Source organism: Sporothrix schenckii (genome assembly GCF_000961545.1).
Source record: "Sporothrix schenckii 1099-18 chromosome Unknown Cont47, whole genome shotgun sequence".
NCBI classification, from domain to species: Eukaryota; Fungi; Ascomycota; class Sordariomycetes; order Ophiostomatales; family Ophiostomataceae; genus Sporothrix; species Sporothrix schenckii.
The window spans coordinates 3,131,624-3,150,104 of NW_015971148.1; the positions used below are offsets into that span (position 1 = coordinate 3,131,624).

An 18,481-nucleotide genomic window follows, 5' to 3' on the forward strand; every position below is an offset into this window, starting at 1 on the left:
TTCCTTGGGCACGTCTATGTTTATTGGATGCTTAGAACGATGTTTACGCCTATCTTTCTTTTATATCAATTTTCATTCTTTCTTTGTTCCTACGTTTCTCCGTTTCTCCGCTTGACTGCATTTCCACATTTCATATTTTGACAGTTGCAAATGTCGGGCAGAACTCATGTCGTATCTCTTTGGCTTCCGAGCATTTGGGTCTCTGATGTGAAGAGTGGACGCCTGTCCGAAGTGGGGAAAGAAGCGATGGGTACTGTCGGCCTGGCCCGTTCCGAGATGACTTGTTGATAAGGCAGAGGGACATTGACCAACAACAAAGAACAGCAGGCAAAGCAACGAAAATACAATGAAGGGAGCAACAAGCTGAACGAGAGCGGAACGACGAACATTACCAACTGGCCAAAGACGAGCGAATATGAATCCCCGGTGAACAAACGGCCGGAAAGGGTTGCATGGCAACATGAGATTCTTTTTGCGCAACAAACTGCATCGTTGCATTTGTTCTCCGTATGCGTCGCTTTCCTCTTGTTGCACCTTTGGTCTACGCTCATTCATACTCTTGCATACAACTTGGCCGCCACTCCCACGGCGCTGCACCATCAAACAGCCGCGGCTGCGCAATCCATTCACCTTTTTTACGAAGCCCCGTCGACTCCCTCGTGCAAGTCTTCTCAAACCGACGAGCAACGTCCGAGAGTCTGCCTCGGTCGCCCCAGTCAACGAGAATCGGCCGTTACCCAGCGGCAAAGTCACGATACGGGGCCTCCAATGTCGAAGAAGCCTGCTTTTGGCGTTGCACGGGAATACGGACACATCGTGCCACTTGTCTCTGTCCTTATTTGGCCTCGTTTTTGTTGTCATCGTCACCGCATTCGGTTACATGAACTTGCGAAAGTGGGTAGAGACAGCATGGCTTGTGAGGACACATGCGGGAGGCTACGGGAAGCAAAATGAAGAGAAACGAGCAAAAGCATTTTGTGATACAGGAACCACCGAAGAGCTGTTCTCTCGCATCGTCTTGGCCTCATCGTGTGTGGCCTATCCTACTGTCATATATGACACGCCGCGCTCCCATTGATCTGTGTCGCTGCAGAATACGATCAGGTGTGTGTCTCCGCACAGTCTACTTCATCCAACTACTGAATACCGGCGCCTATCAGTTATACCTTTTTATGATCTCACCTTACCCACGCAATAACAGGTCACAATGGCGTCCCCTCCATGCTCGCCGTCTGCTGAGTACGATGAAACATCCACCTTGGAAGACGTACGATACAGCAGCAAATCCGTTCCTCGTATTTCGTTACACAACTTTGAGGCCCGCGTCGGCAGCGTCACGGCTGACATTGCCGCAGCCGCCAAACAGCACGGGTTTTTCATCTTGATCAACCACGCCATTTCACAAGCAGCCATCGACGCACAGTTCTCTGGGGTTTCTTTGCACTGCCCGACGAGATCAAGGCCAATACACCCTATGCGACATCGTGCGATGCCGGCTGGGAGCAAGAGACGATGTTCGTGCCACCATCGGCCGGCGAGACTGCTGCTGCCAACATGCAGCTGTCCAAAGAGGCGAGCGGCCAGTCCAACAGCCGGTACCAAAAGAAAAAGGAGATGTACTGCATGCAGCTCAACGAGTCGCGCATGGCAAGGCGGTGGGTATCCGACAAGGACCTACAGGGGGTTAGGCACCAAAGCCAGTCGTTTATGCAAGCCTGCCACCTCCTTAGCATGCGGCTCATGGTCTGCCTAGCACGCGGTCTGGGCTACACCAAGGAAAACGGAAAGGATGACCACGTCTTTGCCAAGGCCCACGCCATGTCACGGCAGGGGATCCAGACCGTACTGCGTGCGCAACGGTACTATGTCGTGGACCAGCCGCGTCGGCTGCCGTCGCGGGTACCCACCATGCCGACAATGCCGTCTATGCAGACAACGCCCACGACACCGACGACACCGACGGCCACGAACAGCCCCTCCTCGCAATCCAATGGCTCTGCACAAATCCAGGTCGACCGTTCCGGCAGTGCGACACATGCCGACTTAGACTGGTCGTTCTTGACGCTGCGATTCCTGCGACCGGGCCAGAGTGGGCTCGAGATCTGCCCAGGCCGCAAAACCGTGACACGCCATACGACGAGCGCCAACGCCGAATGGACCAAGATTGAAATAAAAGATGGCGACATCGTCTGCAACGTGTAGGTTCTGGCATGGAGCATAAGAGGATCTCTATCTATTTTCTATATAAAAAACACCGAAACTTACTCATCCATGCTTAGGGGCGATCTGCTCATGTTCTGGAGCGACGACCAGTACAAGTCGACGCTGTACCGCGAGCGGGCGCCCGGCGATCCGGCCGTTGGCGTGTACGGCGACTGCTACAGCCTCGCGTACTGCAATCTGCCTAGCAGAGACTGTGTTCTGCAGGGGCCGTTGCGCAAGTACCCGGCAATGACATCTGGCAAACTGATGGATCTGGTGCGGAAGCGCAACATGGCAGAGCTGGAGGACAAGCGCCGGCGCAAAGAAGTTGCAGAAACGATTGCGGCGACGTCGGACGATCCCAGCGCAGTCGCTGGAACGGCCGCAGCTGCACTTGCTTCGCACATGTCGTCATACATGGAGTCGTATTTTATGTGAGTCCGTGAGGGAACGATTGTTTTCTGTGCGAATTATAGACTGTGACCGCCAGAACAATGTTTGTTTAATATTTTCATGTTTTGGTTTTGTTTTGTTTTGAAAATTTGTTAAATTGTTCATATTTTCAGGTCCCAGGACGACTGGTCATCACAGACGCAAATCGAGGAAAAGGCAAAGTCGTCTGAAGGCAAGGGATTTGTCATGCTTGTCTGTTATCGATTTCATCATTTTTTTCTTTCTTTCCAGTTTTGTTGTTTATTTTGGCGGCCTATCTTCCAGCCCATAAATTTATATTTTTGTACACCGGCTTCGCCAGTCCAGGTAAACGAACCGAGAAAAAAAAAGAAATACTAAATATTGAACACGGTCACCTCAGCCATTCGTTGTGTTCTTTTTAATGTAGTGACAACACAGATCGAGAATGGACGATCTGCGACAGGTAGTGCACACTCCACCTTTAATAGTTGGCGCTCTATAGTCTCTGTAGTCCGCCTTGTCGTTCCTTCCAGACATGCACACCCCCAAAGACATCCTTTTAAACACCAATTGTAGCTTATTGGGCCGTGTTACTCGGCAGTGGCCTTCTTCTTGGAGGCACCGCTCTTAACACGCTTGGCGACGGGGCGGTTGATGTGGTGGGCGGGGATCCAGCTGGCGTCAAAGTCCTCGGCACCGGTACCAGCGCCCGTCGACTCGTTGCCGGACAGTGCGTCGGCGCTGGCAGCCTCAGCAGCAGCAGCCACCTTGCGGGCTTTGCGGCCGCCGCTGGAGCGCTTGGCCTGCGGGAAAAGAGCCTCGATCCAGGTCTTGTAAACAAAGTACAGGGTGGCACCGAACACACCAGTCAGGAAGACGTAGAGGAAGATGCTGCACACGTTAGCGGGGAAGAGAGAGAGAGAGAGAGAGAGAGAGAATACGACGGAAGAACGCCACGGAATCACGCACATCTGAGGGTCAAAGATGTTGATCGGGGGGTCGACAATGGTGGCGGTATCGCTGTGGGCAATGACCTGGAACAGCTGGCCCTTGGCGTTGGTGACAATGGCCATGAGGTCGAGGCGCAGCTCACGGGGCTGCAGGTCGAGGACAAAGTTGTAAGGGTAGCCGCGCTTCTCGCCAGGCTGCAGGACGGCGTCCTTGGAGCCCTCGAAGCTGACGGTGGTCAGGTTGACGACAATGTTGGCGGAGGGGGAAACGCCCTCGGGGAGCAGCTGGGGGTTGACGAGGGCACCGCCGAGGATAGACACGCGGACGGGGCTGTCCTCCTGGTTGGTGATCTCGACGATGGCCTTGGTGGCGCGGCCGTTGATGAGCTTGAGGCCGAAGATGTCGGCCTCGGGGAACTTGGTGTCGACGTCAATCTTGACCTCGGCAGCAGCCTTGCCGGCGAGGGGTTCCTCGACGGCCTGGTTGACAAAAAAAACATTGTTAGCAAAACAGCATAATGCGGCAATGCGCAAAATGAAGCAGAAGATGCTTCAATGACGAGAAAGGCCCAAGGGTAGCGCACAGAAAGCCGCCGAAGAAGCTTCACCGAGCCCAGAAATGCCAATTGGCAAAGAGCAAACTTACCGTAGCGACACCGAGAACCTGCAGCGCGAACAGCGCGACAGCAGAGAGCTTGAAGGAAACCATTTTGGACGATGGGAGCGACGGGAGGAGACGAAGAAGAAAAAGAAGAGAAAACGGTAGAGTGCGAAAATCCAATTAAATAAGGATACCGAAAGAAAGAGAACCGAGACCGGACGAAAAGAAAAGAAACGGAAGGGTGGGAAAAGGACGTCGACAACGACGAATTGAAGTCCAGGTGGCTGGTGGAGGAAGACGAAGACGAAGAAGAACAAAAGGGAGAGAATGGTGGAGAAGAAAGGGGTTGCGATGCGAAGTTGGATTCGATCCGTGTCGTGTGCGGTCGCTCCTGCGCGTGGAGTTGTGCGTCGCACGAGGGAAGGAGCTTTGTGGAGAGCGTGGAATTCGGGGTTCCAGGGCAAAAGGGGGGCGAGGCTAAGGGCCATTGGCAGGCGCGACACAGAAGCTTTGGAAGGAACGAAGCACGCCGAAAGTGTGAAATCTGGCCTTCTGAAAGCTTCTCCAGATGGAAGTGGAGCCCTGCGCCAACTTGGCTTATGTAATGGGTTTTGTTGAGCTCAGGACATACAGCAGACACTCAGTTGTTTGGAACGCGAACCGAGTCGTTTCACCTTCAAGTGCCAAATCTCTCTCAACCAACACCTCCGAGACCACTCACGACGATAGAATTGATATTTGAATTCAACACTAATGCAACCAGACTGTTCTATGCAGATGATCAAGCTACAAAGAAAATAGATAGCGATGATGCGCAAAATGCCGCCGACTCGAGAGGGCGGACACCCTCGAAACATGACAAAATTCTTTATTAACCAAGAAACCATTCAAGGGAAGAGAAGATAAGGGAAGACAAAATAAAAACACGAAACAGAAAAACGGCCTTGATGACTTCTCGTCGACCGCGACCGCATCTCCCTCGCTGTTCGACTACCCTTCCACATTATGCCAGCTCCCGCAGCTCGCCGTCGTTCCGCTCCGTCGGCAGCTCAGCCACATCCAGCGTCGCCGGCACAGGTCCGCTGTGGAAGCCCATGCCGGGCTGCGGCGGCGGCGCGCTGTAGGGCGAAATGGTCTCGTTGGGGCTGATGTGGCCGGCGCCGGCAGGGGCGACGGCAGCCGCGTTGTAGGCACCGGCCTGGGGGCCTTGGGCCAGCGGGGGGCTGCCGGCGGCGGAGGGCGTATTGGGGTCGAACGGCTGCTGCTGGCCGTTGGAGAGGTACGGGTCGTAGGCCTTGGCGTCCTGCTGCAGGGGCGGGGACTGCTGCGGCGAGTAGCCGGCGTACTGGTTGTTGGGGTCGTGGTAGGCGGCGGCTCCGACACCGGCGGCAGCACCACCCGCGGCGTAGCCCGCAGGGTCGCCGCCAGGGCCGCCATAGTACGGTCCCTGCTGTGGCTGGCCCATGGGCGGCGGCGCACCGCCAGCGTTGTTGCCGTTGTTGTTGACTTTGTTTTGGTTGCTGCGGCGGAGCAAGAAGAAGGCACCGAGGCCAATGAGGCCGAGACCGGCGACGCCACCGACGACGCCGCCGGCAATGGCGCCGGTGTTGGACTTCTTGCCGTTGTTACCGCCACCATTGCCGCCGCCGTCCGGCGAGGACGACGAGGAGGCCGAGTTCGACGCGGTCGAGTCGCTGGACGTCGTCGGCGACTTGGTGGACTTGCTCGAAGACGAAGACGACGGAGACGAGGACGACAACGATGACGAGATAGACGACGAGGCCGAAGTGGGCAGGAACCAGACCTTGTCGACAGCTTGGGTCTTGCCACAGCCAAGAAGAGTGTAGCCGGAGAAGACTGAGTCGGCGTAGTAGTGTGTCACACACTCGGGGTACGCGGAGTCTCCACTGGAGAGGGGGGACACGGGAAGGTGTTAGCATTTTGCTACAAACAAAGGGTCAGCAACAGCGGGGCGCCGAGAGACACATACCACCACAGGGTGTACCCGTTGCTGGTCGTGTACAGCGAGTGCTTGGACGAGGGATAGCACGTCGTTGGGAGGGGACAGGCCGTCGAGGTGTCCGGGCAGCAGCCGGCAAATTTATTGATTGAGTTGGCGACGCACTCCTGATACGTTTCGCAGTAGAGCGAGATGCTGCTGATACCGCTGAGGTAGGCGCAGGTGTTGTCGGTCGTGTGGCGCTTGGCGATGAAGCGCGGATCCAAGGCCGGTGGGGGCGTGGTGGCAGGCGGCTCAGGGGCGTCGACATAGTCGTGCATCGCAGCCTGGAAGCTGGACTCGGCATCGCCATAGCCCTCGCCGGCAGCAATGAGGACGGCAGCGGCGATGGCCGTCTCAACAGGCGGCTGCCAGTTGCGCTCAACGTTGTGGTGGTCGTAAAGGGCGCTGCGGCGAGCTTCGGCCGCGGTGGCCAAGCAGGCGGCCGCGGCGACGGCCGTCGCGACGTGTGCGAACTGCTTCATATCCTCCTAACAGCTGCTGTTCCTCTAAATAAATCGATTCGTCGTAGTCTTCTCGGGCCTGGAACAAGATTGTGAGCGCGCGTTCGGGTAATTCGTTATATGGCTCTGTGCACGACGGAGCGGATACAGCCGAAGCTCAATCTATTTATTTGGTAAATAGGAGAGAGTATGGTTGCATGGTGTGAAGGCAATATATGCGCGCACACGGCTCAAAAGGGACGAAGAAATTGTCGCGGAACGTACACGATGAGATTCAACGGGATGCTGTGCAGCAGGATGCAACAAGACGCAAAAGGAATCAAAACCAAAACCGCAAAACCGTGCGGGAAGAAGCAAGTCAGGAAACAAAATCGAGCACCAAGGGAAAGGAGCCAAGAAAAGCGCAGGCCAAGAATTGCGGAACTGGGGAAATGAATGGTCAGAGAGCCAGCCCGACAAGTCTCGCTGGAGCTGAACTGACCCGACCAGGGTGCGGCAGTGTGTATCTTGTAATTACCACGACGAACACGAGTAATACGCCTGTTGTCCGTACGAAGCAGAACTAGCCCGCTCCGCTTCCAGTTCCGCTCAGCCTCACCACCCTGCCACGACTGTTGCATGCTTACTTCGTACAGACCGCCCACACCACCCGGTTGACTGGTTCGTGGGAGCAGCGGCAGGCGGACTCAAATGTTTATTACAGAGATTCAAACGACGGTAGGGCATATGGTCGACAGCGACGGCTATCTCGATATGACCCTATCGTCAACAATGACGATGGCGAGATGCAATTTGCAATGTTGCAGCGCCGCGTATTTTCCTGCGTTGCATCACACTGACCAGCACAAAACAGAAACAACAGCCGACTCCTCCACAGTGGTGGGCAGAAACGAGCCGTTGTGCTTCACGCGCGGCGTTTTCTTGCCCACATGGCTTGCTGTGAGGCAGAACCGACGAGATAGGAGGTTATGAAAATAGGGGACCTGAAGTCGCGGTGCAGAAGTGTGCTACGGAAAGGGCCTAGTGCGCTAGGGAATATTGATTGACACTGACAACAAAGACAGAACAGGACAAAAGAGAGGGTGGGAAAGACCGACCGCGGTTACACCTTTGGGCTGGAGGCTAGTGGCCATGGATAGCGTGAGAGGAAAGCGCTGTTGGGCTGTATTTCGTACCTTCTTGGTTTGTCGTGCGCGCTGTTGTGAAGGTCTGCCCCATGTAGAAAGAGCCCTGGCTGACGATGACTTTTTCTGGAAAGAGCGACGCAGCCCTGGCTGTTGAAACGAAACAACAGCACAACCATAAATGGCGAATGAAACGAAACAAAATCACAAGCGAACCGAATAGAGGTGACCGTTCGACGAGATGCGCGTAAACCATTCCCTGGTAGAACACGGGGAAGCAAAGTTTGGTGTAAGGCCGTTGTTCCCTTATCCACATGGGACCCACCTAAAGGCTAACTGCGCCCTGAAGCGTTGGCGAAAAAGGCGCTTTTTAGCTATTTTAGCTATTTTAGCGGGGCTGAGGGCTGAAATTGGGTAGTGTCTGGTCTCCGTTTTTCGCTCACAACCCTTTCTCAACTTTTGCATCTTTTCCTCCTCATTTCCCGCCTGTTCGCCCGCCATTTTCTACTTATCTTACTTGCGGCACCCGTTGTTTGTTAACTGTGGTTTTCATCTCGTCCACGCGGGTCTCGCCTTTGTTTCGCTCCAAAGCCACACCAAACCTTATCCTTATTTTCTTGGCGCGGCGCCAGCTTCCCAGTTTTTCTGCTTTCTACAGCGTCGATTTTGATACGAACATCGCGAGGCCGTCTAAATCGGGACTCTTGGCCTGTTAGTGCGGGCTTGTGAACGTTACATACACAACACCGCGAAAACGTGGCGCTGTTTCTCTCAGCCACCTTCTCTCACATTGCTTACCAAAAGCCCTGCCAGAAGTCTGGACAAAGTCTGTCCGGACGAATTGCGCGTTGGAAGCCCAGTAATAACTTGTGATATGCGGCTCGCGTGGGTTTCGTTTGCTGGAGATGTATACGAAGTAGAGGATGCTGAGAAGATGGTTCCAGACTCTTGCCGACACCTCGAATAGTCGGTAAAGGACATGCCGAATGCTCCAGAAATCACTCTGACGTAACAGATGCTGTTAACTCTTGACGGCCGTGTTCTTCGTCCTCGTTGGAGGTCGTCTATGGTGACCGGCACGGCAATGTCGCAGGATACGGCTACGCGCGACTTCGATGCGGAGCCACAGGGTCCTGCGGCGGCACGCCAAGATTCGACCAAGACGCGCTTGGATCTTGCTGGCGCCGTCGAAGAAGGAAACATGAGCGACGTTCGCAACATCGTTACCCGCGAGCTTGGTGACAGAGACGCCGACACCGCGTCAACGACGGTGACATGGGCTACCGTCTCATCCGCCAGGCTGCCGTACCTACCGGTGCGCCGCCAACGGCGCCGAACAGTGGCCTGCGCATCCGTCGTATACTCGACCGTGGCGCCGGTATGTATGTAGAGGGCCCCGGCTGTCAGCTCCGCGCACCTACCAGTCTGTGCTCAACCAGATTCGCGGCATGCTGCCGATCTGTTGCTCGAACGCGGTGCCGACTGTGTCTGCCTTTCATCCTCATCGGCAGAATCTGGCGCGACATCTGGCAACGCCGTATATCATGGCCGTCTTGATTTCAGCGTACATGTCGTCCAACACGGCACTTGTGCAGCTTCAGCTAGACCTAGACCTCGTCTTTGATGTCGACGAGGTGGTTGATGAAAGCAGTCGGAAAATGAGCACATCAGCAAGGCTATCGTTGACGTGCACATCCAGCGTGACAGTACCAAAGGTAACCAGATTGTTGCCTAAAAAGCTCTACTGCTCTGACGCACACGGAGCAAGGAGCGGCTGGCATCCACCCTATCACAGTCTACAGCACGAACAAGAACGGGTCGGCTCCGCTAATGTTGAAACAAACAACTTAGGTGACAACGAACAAGGCCCAAGAAGCCAACGTTATAACTGCAACTCGGACTGCGTCCTACCTTAGCTGCAACGTACAACGCCGACGAGGCAGGACATACTTGTCGTCCGTCCGCCGAGATAACGCAGAACTGGCCAAGCAGTAGGGCATCGCGTAATGTATGGCCATCGAGGGTGCCCAGGGTCCGCTGTTGGGCGGAAAGTATTCTGTATGTCAAGCTGGACATGTCTGATCGCGACATTGCGAAGATCTTCGTGCCGTCCGTGTTGGGAGGAAAAGGAGCCAAAAGGCATGCCCAGAATCGCCCAGGAGGTGACGAATGGTCTCCATAAACAGAAGCTGCATACCGAATGTCTGTCATCAACAGAATTGTGTGCTGTTGCCCGCTCGTTTTCGGGTTCTGTCCCGTGCGTTCGTGCGGTTCGCAGGTTGTCTGGCCCCACTTGTTTTCTAAGCAGAGTCCGGATCGCTTTGATTCCGAGAGCTTGGTCTCGTACGAGTTGGCCAGATGCAGCAGCACCGGCTGCGCGGACGACCTCCTTCTGGCGTCCACCGCCAAGCAATGTGCCGAGACAAGCTGACAGCACGGCATGCATTTGACTATCGCCGAAGCAGCCGCAGCTTCACTCTTGCGCTGTAGAAACGAGTGCTTGCGGGCTACTTGGTGCGACATGTCGTCGTCACAAGCCACGACAGTTGCTTGGCAGCTGCAGCGCAGTTGGTGAGGCCGGCCGTCGAAGCCTCAGTATGTCCATTGTCTGTTAGTTGATTCCAAGAGCTACATCTTGGACAAGTCCGACACCCACGCGGCTAGGTGAGCGCACATGGCAGAACGGCTGCACCAATAAACAAGAATCCCGTTGGCACCAAAGCTGACGGCTGTCGCCGCTCTTTCTGCGCCGTTGATTCCATGTCTGCTCTTCGCCAATTGAATTGCAGACTGGCCAGGTCGACTTACAGCGTTCAGCCCCCGCCATTGGCTGCAACGTCGGACGTTTTATGAATGTCGTGCATGTGCTTTGTTGTGTGTTTTTTGTCGAGCTTGATTTTGGTTGAGAAAAGGCAGCTCTCAGCGTCCGAATACGAGTCCCGGACACTTATGTAGCTGGGCAAAACAGCAACTGCGATAAAGTGGGGCAGCGTTGCTGGGAGGCTCTAATAAGTGGGCCTGTCAGGGGGAAAATCAGGGTCGGCAAAGCATGCGCTTTTCCCACGGCATTTACCACTTTCCAGATCTTTCGCAGGAGCTTAACGCGGATTGGCAGGCGCAAACCACACCTGCTCGATAAAATTGGTGGCTCGTCCCTTCCCTTCGTTTTTATATATCGTTTCGTTCTTTCCCTCGTCGCTCCTTTGTCTTTGTTTGCTCTCCACGCTCGTTTCCACCTCACCAACCATCCTCTTCGTCTCTCCCCAGCACCGCCGCCATGAAGGTTCTTGCCATCATTGTCGCCGTCCTGGCGTCCCTCATCTTCCTGATCGAGAAGAACCTCGACTCCTTCTACATCTTCGACACCGTCCACCTGCACGACCTGGCCCAGCGCGCCGTGGCTGCCCACGGCAACGACACCGGCGCCATTGTCAACTTCATCACCAGCGAGCTCAAGGGCCATGCGAAGCTGTCCTCGTACGTCAGCGACAATGGCGAGTGGATCCTCAACAACGCCGGCGGTGCCATGGGCGGCATGACCATCCTGCACGCCAGCATCACCGAGTACCTGATTGTCTTTGGTAGGTCCCGATCTTGTTTTCTCCTTTTGTTCTCCTTGTGTTCTCGTGTTCTCCTTTTGTTCTCCTTGGGTTCTCCTTGGGTTCTCCTTGGGTTCTCCTTGGGTTCTCCTTGGGTTCTCCTTGGGTTCTCCTTGGGTTCTCCTTGGGTTCTCCTTGGGTTCTCCTTGGGTTCTCCTTGGGTTCTCCTTGGGTTCTCCTTGGGTTCTCCTTGGGTTCTCCTTGTGTTCTCTCTTGTTTTGTCTACCCGCCCTCTACCGCTGCTCGGCATAGACCACGACTAACAAACAGGCACCACCGTGGGCACCGAGGGCCACACCGGCCGCCACACCGCCGACGACTACTTCCACATCCTGACCGGCGAACAGTGGGCCTACGTGCCCGGCCTGTTCCAGCGCGAAGTCTACGGTCCCGGCGAGGTACACCACCTGCGCCGTGGCGACGTCAAGCAGTACAAGATGCCCGAAAACTGCTTCGCCCTCGAATACGCCCGTGGCTGGATCCCTCCCATGATGTTCTTTGGCTTTGCCGACGGCTTCTTCAGCACCCTCGACCTGCCGACCCTGTGGCGCACGACCTACGTCACAGCGGTCCAGATGATTGGCAACCTCCTGGTTGGCAAGATCTAAGGGCACAGGCCATTTGGAGAGGTACAAAAAAACGAAAAACAGCGTTGGATGAAGAGAAGATGGTGGCAGAACCGGACACAAGACAAACTAGGACGACCCTGTGTCCCGTGGTTGTGGTACAGCGCAGCGACCATCCTAGATCCATGCCGCGGGCTGTGTGTAGGCACTGATTCATAGTTATTTTGAGGGTCGGTGACTGTCACTGCACAGCGTCCTGTACAACTAAAATATACGACTTTTAATATACAGATCTTGACTGCAGCTACTTGGAGTATCGTACGTCAGCATCTTCAAGTGCGTTCCTTGGTACAGTCGCTAGGACCAATTCGACTCGTAGCAAGCCGCCATCGCAATACGGCCAGGCTTCAGGTCACGAGTCTTTTTAAATCAATGACTCCAACGTACCCAGTGAAGAGTCTCAATGGCAAGAATTGTGCCTTGTAAAGAGTATCCCGTTATGGAAACAGTGCATGTGATTCTGAGTCACGAGACCGTCGTAAGAGTCTTAAGCAGCGTGTCATAAAGTGCAATCCGTCAATGCGAAACAGAAAGTAGGAAATCGCTCCAAAGCCAGGCATTGTTTCAGTTCCGTCGTGGAAAAAGCGCCTTGTGATCAGAGACGTCGTTCTCCCTTGCGCTTTCGCCCAAATGGACTTGCCGTTTGACGTGACTCAAATGGGGTTGTTCCTGCCCAGAAAAAAAGGGCGGTCAGAGGCGGCGATAAAATACTGGCCAAGGTCGCCGCGGGGAAGGCACGGCTGCGAGTCAGCGGAGGAGAGGGGCATGTTTCCTATTTGTTGCTGTTAGCGGGCTAAAGTGCCACCAATTCAGCCTTTGGCGCTCGTTTCACAGGCGCTCATTCTGGATTTTTTTAGACGACTTTTTCGTCGCTCCTGCCTTTTCCTGAGCCTTCTTCTCTCTGCAACATAAACACATCGTCGCCACTTTTTACAAATCTGCCCGCAGACCGACAACATGGACGGACAGGACGCCAAACCCCTGGCGGCTGACCGTACGCTGAAGCTGGAAAACGTATGCTGCTGCACCGCCCTTGCACGCAAAAAAAGCATGGACACTGATATGGCTGACTCTCTTGACTCCAAAACAGACGGAGAAACGTGACACTCTGATTGCCGTAAGTCGAAAACCCGTCCACTGCTCCTCTCGACCCATATGCGCTTCGAATCAACCTCTGACCGCCTGTCTCTGCTCTAGGACGAGCTGCGGTTCCAAGATGAGTGGGCCAAGGCCAAGCACTTTGAGCAGGATGCTCCCCTGCCCTCCGAGCCCGAGCAGGACAAGCTCTTCACGACCATGGCCTACCCCTACATGAACGGCAGTCTGCACGCCGGCCACTGCTTCACATTCTCCAAAGTCGAGTTCATGACCGGCTTCGCCCGCATGGAGGGCCGCCGCGCCCTGCTGCCCCAAGGCTTCCACTGCACCGGCATGCCCATCAAGGCTGCCGCCGACAAGCTGACGAGAGAGGTGGAGATGTTCGGCCAGTTCTTTGAGCGTGCGCCCGGCACCGAAGAGGAGCAGGGCCTGGCCATCCGCCCCGCGGCGGGCGCAGAGGCCCCTGCTGCTGCTGCTGCCGACGCGGCTCCCGCAGACGCCAAGGCGAAGACAGACATGAGCAAGTTCAGCAGCAGCAAGAGCAAGGCTGTCGCCAAGAGCGGCAAGACCAAGTACCAGTATGAGGTGGGTAGTTTTCGGAAGTACGTGTACGTCGGGTCACAATGGCCACTAACAGTGGCGTTCCCCAGATCATGGTGTCCCTGGGCTTCGACCTGAAGGAGATCCACAAGTTCACCGACCCCGAGCACTGGCTGCAGGTGTTCCCTGAGCGCTGCGAGACCGACCTGCGCCGCATGGGTGCCCGCGTCGACTGGCGCCGCTCCTTCGTCACCACCCCCGCCAACCTGTACTACGACGCGTTTGTCCGCTGGCAGATTACCCGCCTGCGCGAGCTGGGCAAGATCAAGTTCGGTAAGCGCTACACCGTCTACAGCCCCAAGGATGGCCAGCCCTGCCTGGACCACGACCGCAGCTCCGGTGAGGGTATCACCGTCCAGGAGTACGTCGCCCTCAAGATGAAGACCCTGGCGTGGTCCGAGACCGCCAAGCAGATCATCGGCGATAAGATCCCCGCCGACGCGGATGTCTTCTTCGTCCCCGCCACCCTGCGCCCCGAAACCATGTATGGCCAGATTTGCTGCTTCGTCGGCCCCAGCGTCGCCTACGGCATCTTCAAGGCCCCCGTTGCCGGCAAGGACGGCAAGTTCGAGTACTACCTGTGCACAGAGCGCGCTGCGCGCAACATGGCGTACCAGAACGTCTTGCCGTGGGGCGCGTTCGAGTCCGTCGTGCAGCTGATGGGCTCCGACGTCATCGGCACCCTGGTCAACGCCCCGCTGTCCGTCTACGAGAAGGTGTACATCCTACCCATGCAGACCCTGAAGCCCACCAAGGGTACCGGAGTCGTCACGTGCGTGCCGTCCGACAGCCCCGACGACTACGCCACCGTCACGGATCTGCTGCGCAAGCCGGAGTACTACCACATCCAGAAGGAGTGGCTGGACAAGGACATTCTGCCCGTCATTCAGACCCCCTCGTCCGACCTCATCGCCAAGTTTTTGGTCGAGAAGCTGAAGATCAACTCGCCCAAGGACACGAAGCTGCTGGAGCAGGCCAAGGAGCAGGCATACAAGGAGGGCTTCTACCAGGGCACCATGCTGGTCGGCGCACACAAGGGCACACCCGTACAGGACGCCAAACCCCTGATCCGCAAGCAGCTGCTGGATGCCGGCCTGGCCTTCAACTACGCCGAGCCCGATGGTGAAGTCATCTCCCGCTCCGCCGACGTATGCGTTGCCGCCTACCTGGACCAATGGTACCTGAACTACGGCACGACCGAAAACGGCGGCGACGGCGAGTGGTGCGAGCAGGTGCTGGACGCTCTGGAGGACGGCACCGTCAACTGCTTCTACCCGGAGGCGAAACACGCGTTTGAGCAGACGCTGAACTGGCTGGGCCACTGGGCATGCTCGCGCTCGTACGGCCTGGGCACCAAGCTGCCGTGGGACGTCTCGCAGCTGGTCGAGAGTCTGAGCGACAGCACCGTCTACATGGCCTACTACACCGTCTGCGTGTACCTGCACAGCGACATCTTTGGCAAGACGCCCGGCAAGGCCTCCAAGCCGATCACGCCGCAGCAGATGACCAACGAGGTCTGGGACTACGTCTTCTGCCGCACCGACGCGGTGGAAAGCGACATCCCCAAGGAGGACCTGGAGGGCATGCGCCGCGAGTTCCAGTACTTTTACCCGCTGGATGCACGCATCTCGGGCAAGGACCTGATCAACAACCACCTGACGTTCTGCCTGTACCACCACACCGCCCTGTTCCCCAAGAAGTACTGGCCGCGCGGCATGCGCGTCAACGGCCACCTGCTGATCAACGGCCAGAAGATGAGCAAGAGCACGGGCAACTTCCTGACGCTGCGCGAGTCCACCGAGAAGTTCGGCGCCGATGCCACGCGCGTCGCCCTGGCCGATGCCGGCGACGGTATTGAGGACGCCAACTTTGAGGAGTCGGTGGCCAATGCCACGATTCTGCGCCTGTACGAGCTGCGCAAGTGGGCGCAGGAGACGGTCGCCGACACCACGCTGTGCACGGGCGAGCTGGGCCTGTTCGACAAGATGTTTGACAACGAGATGAACACGCTGGTCATCGAGACCAAGAAGCACTACCAGGACACCTTCTTCAAGCTGGCCCTGAAGAGCGGCTTCTACGACTTCACCGCCTCGCGCGATTGGTACCGTGACATCACCAAGGCGTCGGGCGACGGCATGCACCTCGACCTGGTGAAACGCTACATCGAGCTGCAGGCCCTGCTGCTGACGCCCATTGCGCCGCACGTCTGCGAGTACCTGTGGCGCGATGTCCTGAAGCACGAGGACAGCGTGCAGACGGCGCTGTACCCGACCGTGCCGGACCCCAGCCCAAGCCTGACGGCGGCCCGCAACTACATCCGTAACGTACGTTCCTAGCCCCCCCACATGCCATGACCAAAACTGTACGACTCTATGAGCTCATGTAATACTGACTACTGACGCTGCTACTAGACCACTTCAAACATCACGGCCGCCGAGGGCCTGCAGACGAAGAAGCTGGCCAAGGGCAAGGCCATTGCGTTCGACCCCAAGAAGGCCAAGAAGCTGACCGTCTTCGTTGCCGACGCCTTTCCCGAGTGGCAGGACAAGTGCATTGAGGTCGTGAAGCAGGTGCTGGAGGCGACGGGCAGCATCGACGTCAAGAACGTCTCGGGCAAGCTCGACAAGGCGGAGCTGAAGAAGTCGATGCCGTTCATCCAGGCGCTGAAGAAGCGCATCGACGGTGGCGAGGACGCGACGGCCGTGTTTGACCGCAAGCTTGCGTTTGACGAGCTGTCCACGCTGGAGACCATGATCCCGGGCCTGAAGCAGACGGTCAACAAGCTGGAGACGGTCGTGGTTGTGTCTGTCAAGCCGGGCGCGACGTCTGGCGTAGTGCACAAGGGCGAGGGCCAGACGCTGGATCCCCTGCCGCAAGCGGCGGCGGCTGCCACGCCGGGCAACCCGAGCTTCCTGTTCGAGAACGCGTAGGAGGGAGTGACTAGACAAAAGTTAAGAAAGGTGACTGAAATCTACACGGAGGATTTTGGACGTATCAGGTTAGGGTAGAGAGGCATATTACCCATTTGTGTTTTTTTTCTATTTGTTACGCTTTTTCCTCGTGTTTTGCAATAAAATAAGACAAATAAGATAAAATAATGCAAAAAGAAAGAAAAGAATAATAATATCTGGTAGATAATAAGATCCACTTACTCCGTATACTCTTTAGCATTATAAAACGCAAAATCGCTTGCCTCGCCTCAAGTTACCCTTCATGATAGAATGATCTGCAGGTTTTTGTGTTGCGAACCGCGTTTTCCTCAAGAACGGCTCGAGACGTTCTGGAATGGTGACAGGTTCGGCAAATGTAGCAAATGTAACGAGTTGATGTGCAAGTTGACACCAGTTATTGCGCAGAAAATACAGCAATTCGGTGTTTGATGGACAGGTTTGACGGAGACGCTGTAATGAACCCGATTGAGAAAGTCCGACCAAGGGGCTTGAGCGCTCATCCACAAGCGGTTGTGAAACGGCAGGAAACACAGCAGTGCTGGCCAACGCTCCTGCCTCTGCGCTGTCGGCGAGCAGTTCCTTCCCGTCTTTCGTAGAATTTGTGTTGTTACCCTTCCTACCTTCCTGATCTGCTGTCCATCCCTTTCCTACGGGTTGAATTGCCGGCCGCGCTTTCTCGACCATTTGGGGTCTGCTTACAACATACATGTACCAGAGTTCTTACACCTGCCAAACGCTTGTTCCGCTGGAGGCCTGCCGCCGACAAGCAAAGGCAGGCGCCATCGGGCGACTGCCACACCCACTGACAGATGTGGGACCCTTACGGCTAATTTGCAACATAGCAATCCATAGCAGCTTCTGTAATTCGTAGTGGATACGGAGGAAAGCTGCTCTGGAACAGCTTGGCAGCTTGATCAGCGACAACTATGACGACAGTGTTCAGACGCTTCCCTGAGTGTTTTGTACGAGTCATTGGATTGAAGTCGGCTGCCTCATTGCACGATTCCACTGTTCACAAGAGCCTGGTGCAAATAAAAACGTTGGAGTGTGCCAAGCGGAGAACGGTGTTTGACAGTCGTGCCTTCCCTCCCTCAACTCACAGTGGGCCATCTACACACGTGCGGCTAAAACTGCCCAGGAGGCAAGAGCGTTGCGACAAACCTGCAAGCTATCGAAACTGTCCATCTGCAAAATGTACATTTTGTCGTTTTTGCTCTTGTGCTCGATTCCCTATTCCTATCAGTTCCCTTTCGCGCCTTCGATATTGCACGCGACCTTGTCGTGACGACGCACACGCTAGGAAACTCAGCAACACAGCCAACACGGGGTTACGAGCGGGCACGCAAACAGGGGCAGTTTGATGCGAGCAAGACACAGCAACAGGAGGATCTACGGTAAAGACGGCAAAGACGGCACAAAGAAACAGGAAAGCAGAAAGAGGGACAAGAAACACCTCAAATCGAATAAAATACGCGACCCGACCGATCGCCACCCGTCCAAGAACGCAACGACCGTTCCCAGGCGTGCGCCCCCCATTCTTATCTGCTGCATCGAATCTTGGCCCGTGTGGAGCCGCATCTAATCTTTCTGGGTTCTGTGTTTCCTCCACCGCCTCCCCCTCTTCCTCGTTCTCGATTTGTGCAAGATTTCGGGGTCCGAGGGTGTGCTGCCGAGGGGCGGCGCTTTGTCGCCTACTCTGCCGTCTGTGGTCTGTGTGTTGTCCACCGGCCTCTCTCTCTCTCTCTCTCTTCTTTCTTTTGTTTTTTTTTTTTTTTTTTTGTTAATCTTATCCTACTCTGCGCTGGAGACCTGCAGCTCCTTCCTCTTTTCAGTTTCCGTGAGACCCTCTGCTC

General features: G+C 55.8%; 8 protein-coding genes across 8 annotated transcripts; 4 read left to right on the forward strand and 4 right to left on the reverse strand.

Moving 5' to 3' along the window:
* Positions 1 to 1,207: 1,207 nt before the first annotated feature.
* SPSK_04443 (uncharacterized protein) lies at positions 1,208 to 2,202 on the forward strand (the record flags this gene model as incomplete). Its single annotated transcript, XM_016731250.1, has 2 exons — positions 1,208 to 1,371; positions 1,410 to 2,202. The coding sequence occupies 2 exons, from the start codon at positions 1,208 to 1,210 to the stop codon at positions 2,200 to 2,202; spliced, it is 957 nt and encodes a 318-aa protein (XP_016585542.1).
* Positions 2,203 to 2,378: 176 nt separating this feature from the next.
* Positions 2,379 to 2,621, reverse strand: SPSK_04746 (uncharacterized protein; the record flags this gene model as incomplete). The annotated part of the gene is made up of 1 exon (XM_016731541.1): positions 2,379 to 2,621. The coding sequence occupies one exon, from the start codon at positions 2,619 to 2,621 to the stop codon at positions 2,379 to 2,381; it is 243 nt and encodes an 80-aa protein (XP_016585543.1).
* A 585-nt stretch (positions 2,622 to 3,206) lies between these two features.
* SPSK_04413 (signal sequence receptor alpha chain) lies at positions 3,207 to 4,275 on the reverse strand (the record flags this gene model as incomplete). Its single annotated transcript, XM_016731220.1, has 2 exons — positions 3,207 to 4,046; positions 4,213 to 4,275. 2 exons carry the CDS (start codon positions 4,273 to 4,275, stop codon positions 3,207 to 3,209), a joined length of 903 nt encoding a protein of 300 aa, XP_016585544.1.
* Positions 4,276 to 5,170: 895 nt separating this feature from the next.
* On the reverse strand, positions 5,171 to 6,651 carry SPSK_04259 (uncharacterized protein; the record flags this gene model as incomplete). The annotated part of the gene is made up of 2 exons (XM_016731070.1): positions 5,171 to 6,074; positions 6,158 to 6,651. 2 exons carry the CDS (start codon positions 6,649 to 6,651, stop codon positions 5,171 to 5,173), a joined length of 1,398 nt encoding a protein of 465 aa, XP_016585545.1.
* Positions 6,652 to 8,769: 2,118 nt separating this feature from the next.
* Positions 8,770 to 9,489, forward strand: SPSK_10588 (uncharacterized protein; the record flags this gene model as incomplete). Its single annotated transcript, XM_016736933.1, has 2 exons — positions 8,770 to 9,132; positions 9,406 to 9,489. 2 exons carry the CDS (start codon positions 8,770 to 8,772, stop codon positions 9,487 to 9,489), a joined length of 447 nt encoding a protein of 148 aa, XP_016585546.1.
* A 147-nt stretch (positions 9,490 to 9,636) lies between these two features.
* Positions 9,637 to 10,277, reverse strand: SPSK_04564 (uncharacterized protein; the record flags this gene model as incomplete). The annotated part of the gene is made up of 2 exons (XM_016731367.1): positions 9,637 to 9,654; positions 9,705 to 10,277. The coding sequence occupies 2 exons, from the start codon at positions 10,275 to 10,277 to the stop codon at positions 9,637 to 9,639; spliced, it is 591 nt and encodes a 196-aa protein (XP_016585547.1).
* Positions 10,278 to 11,031: 754 nt separating this feature from the next.
* SPSK_04480 (C-8 sterol isomerase) lies at positions 11,032 to 11,961 on the forward strand (the record flags this gene model as incomplete). Its single annotated transcript, XM_016731285.1, has 2 exons — positions 11,032 to 11,335; positions 11,624 to 11,961. The coding sequence occupies 2 exons, from the start codon at positions 11,032 to 11,034 to the stop codon at positions 11,959 to 11,961; spliced, it is 642 nt and encodes a 213-aa protein (XP_016585548.1).
* A 975-nt stretch (positions 11,962 to 12,936) lies between these two features.
* On the forward strand, positions 12,937 to 16,607 carry SPSK_03903 (leucyl-tRNA synthetase; the record flags this gene model as incomplete). The annotated part of the gene is made up of 5 exons (XM_016730718.1): positions 12,937 to 12,993; positions 13,070 to 13,096; positions 13,177 to 13,679; positions 13,715 to 16,001; positions 16,089 to 16,607. 5 exons carry the CDS (start codon positions 12,937 to 12,939, stop codon positions 16,605 to 16,607), a joined length of 3,393 nt encoding a protein of 1,130 aa, XP_016585549.1.
* Between the last annotated feature and the right edge of the window lie 1,874 nt (positions 16,608 to 18,481).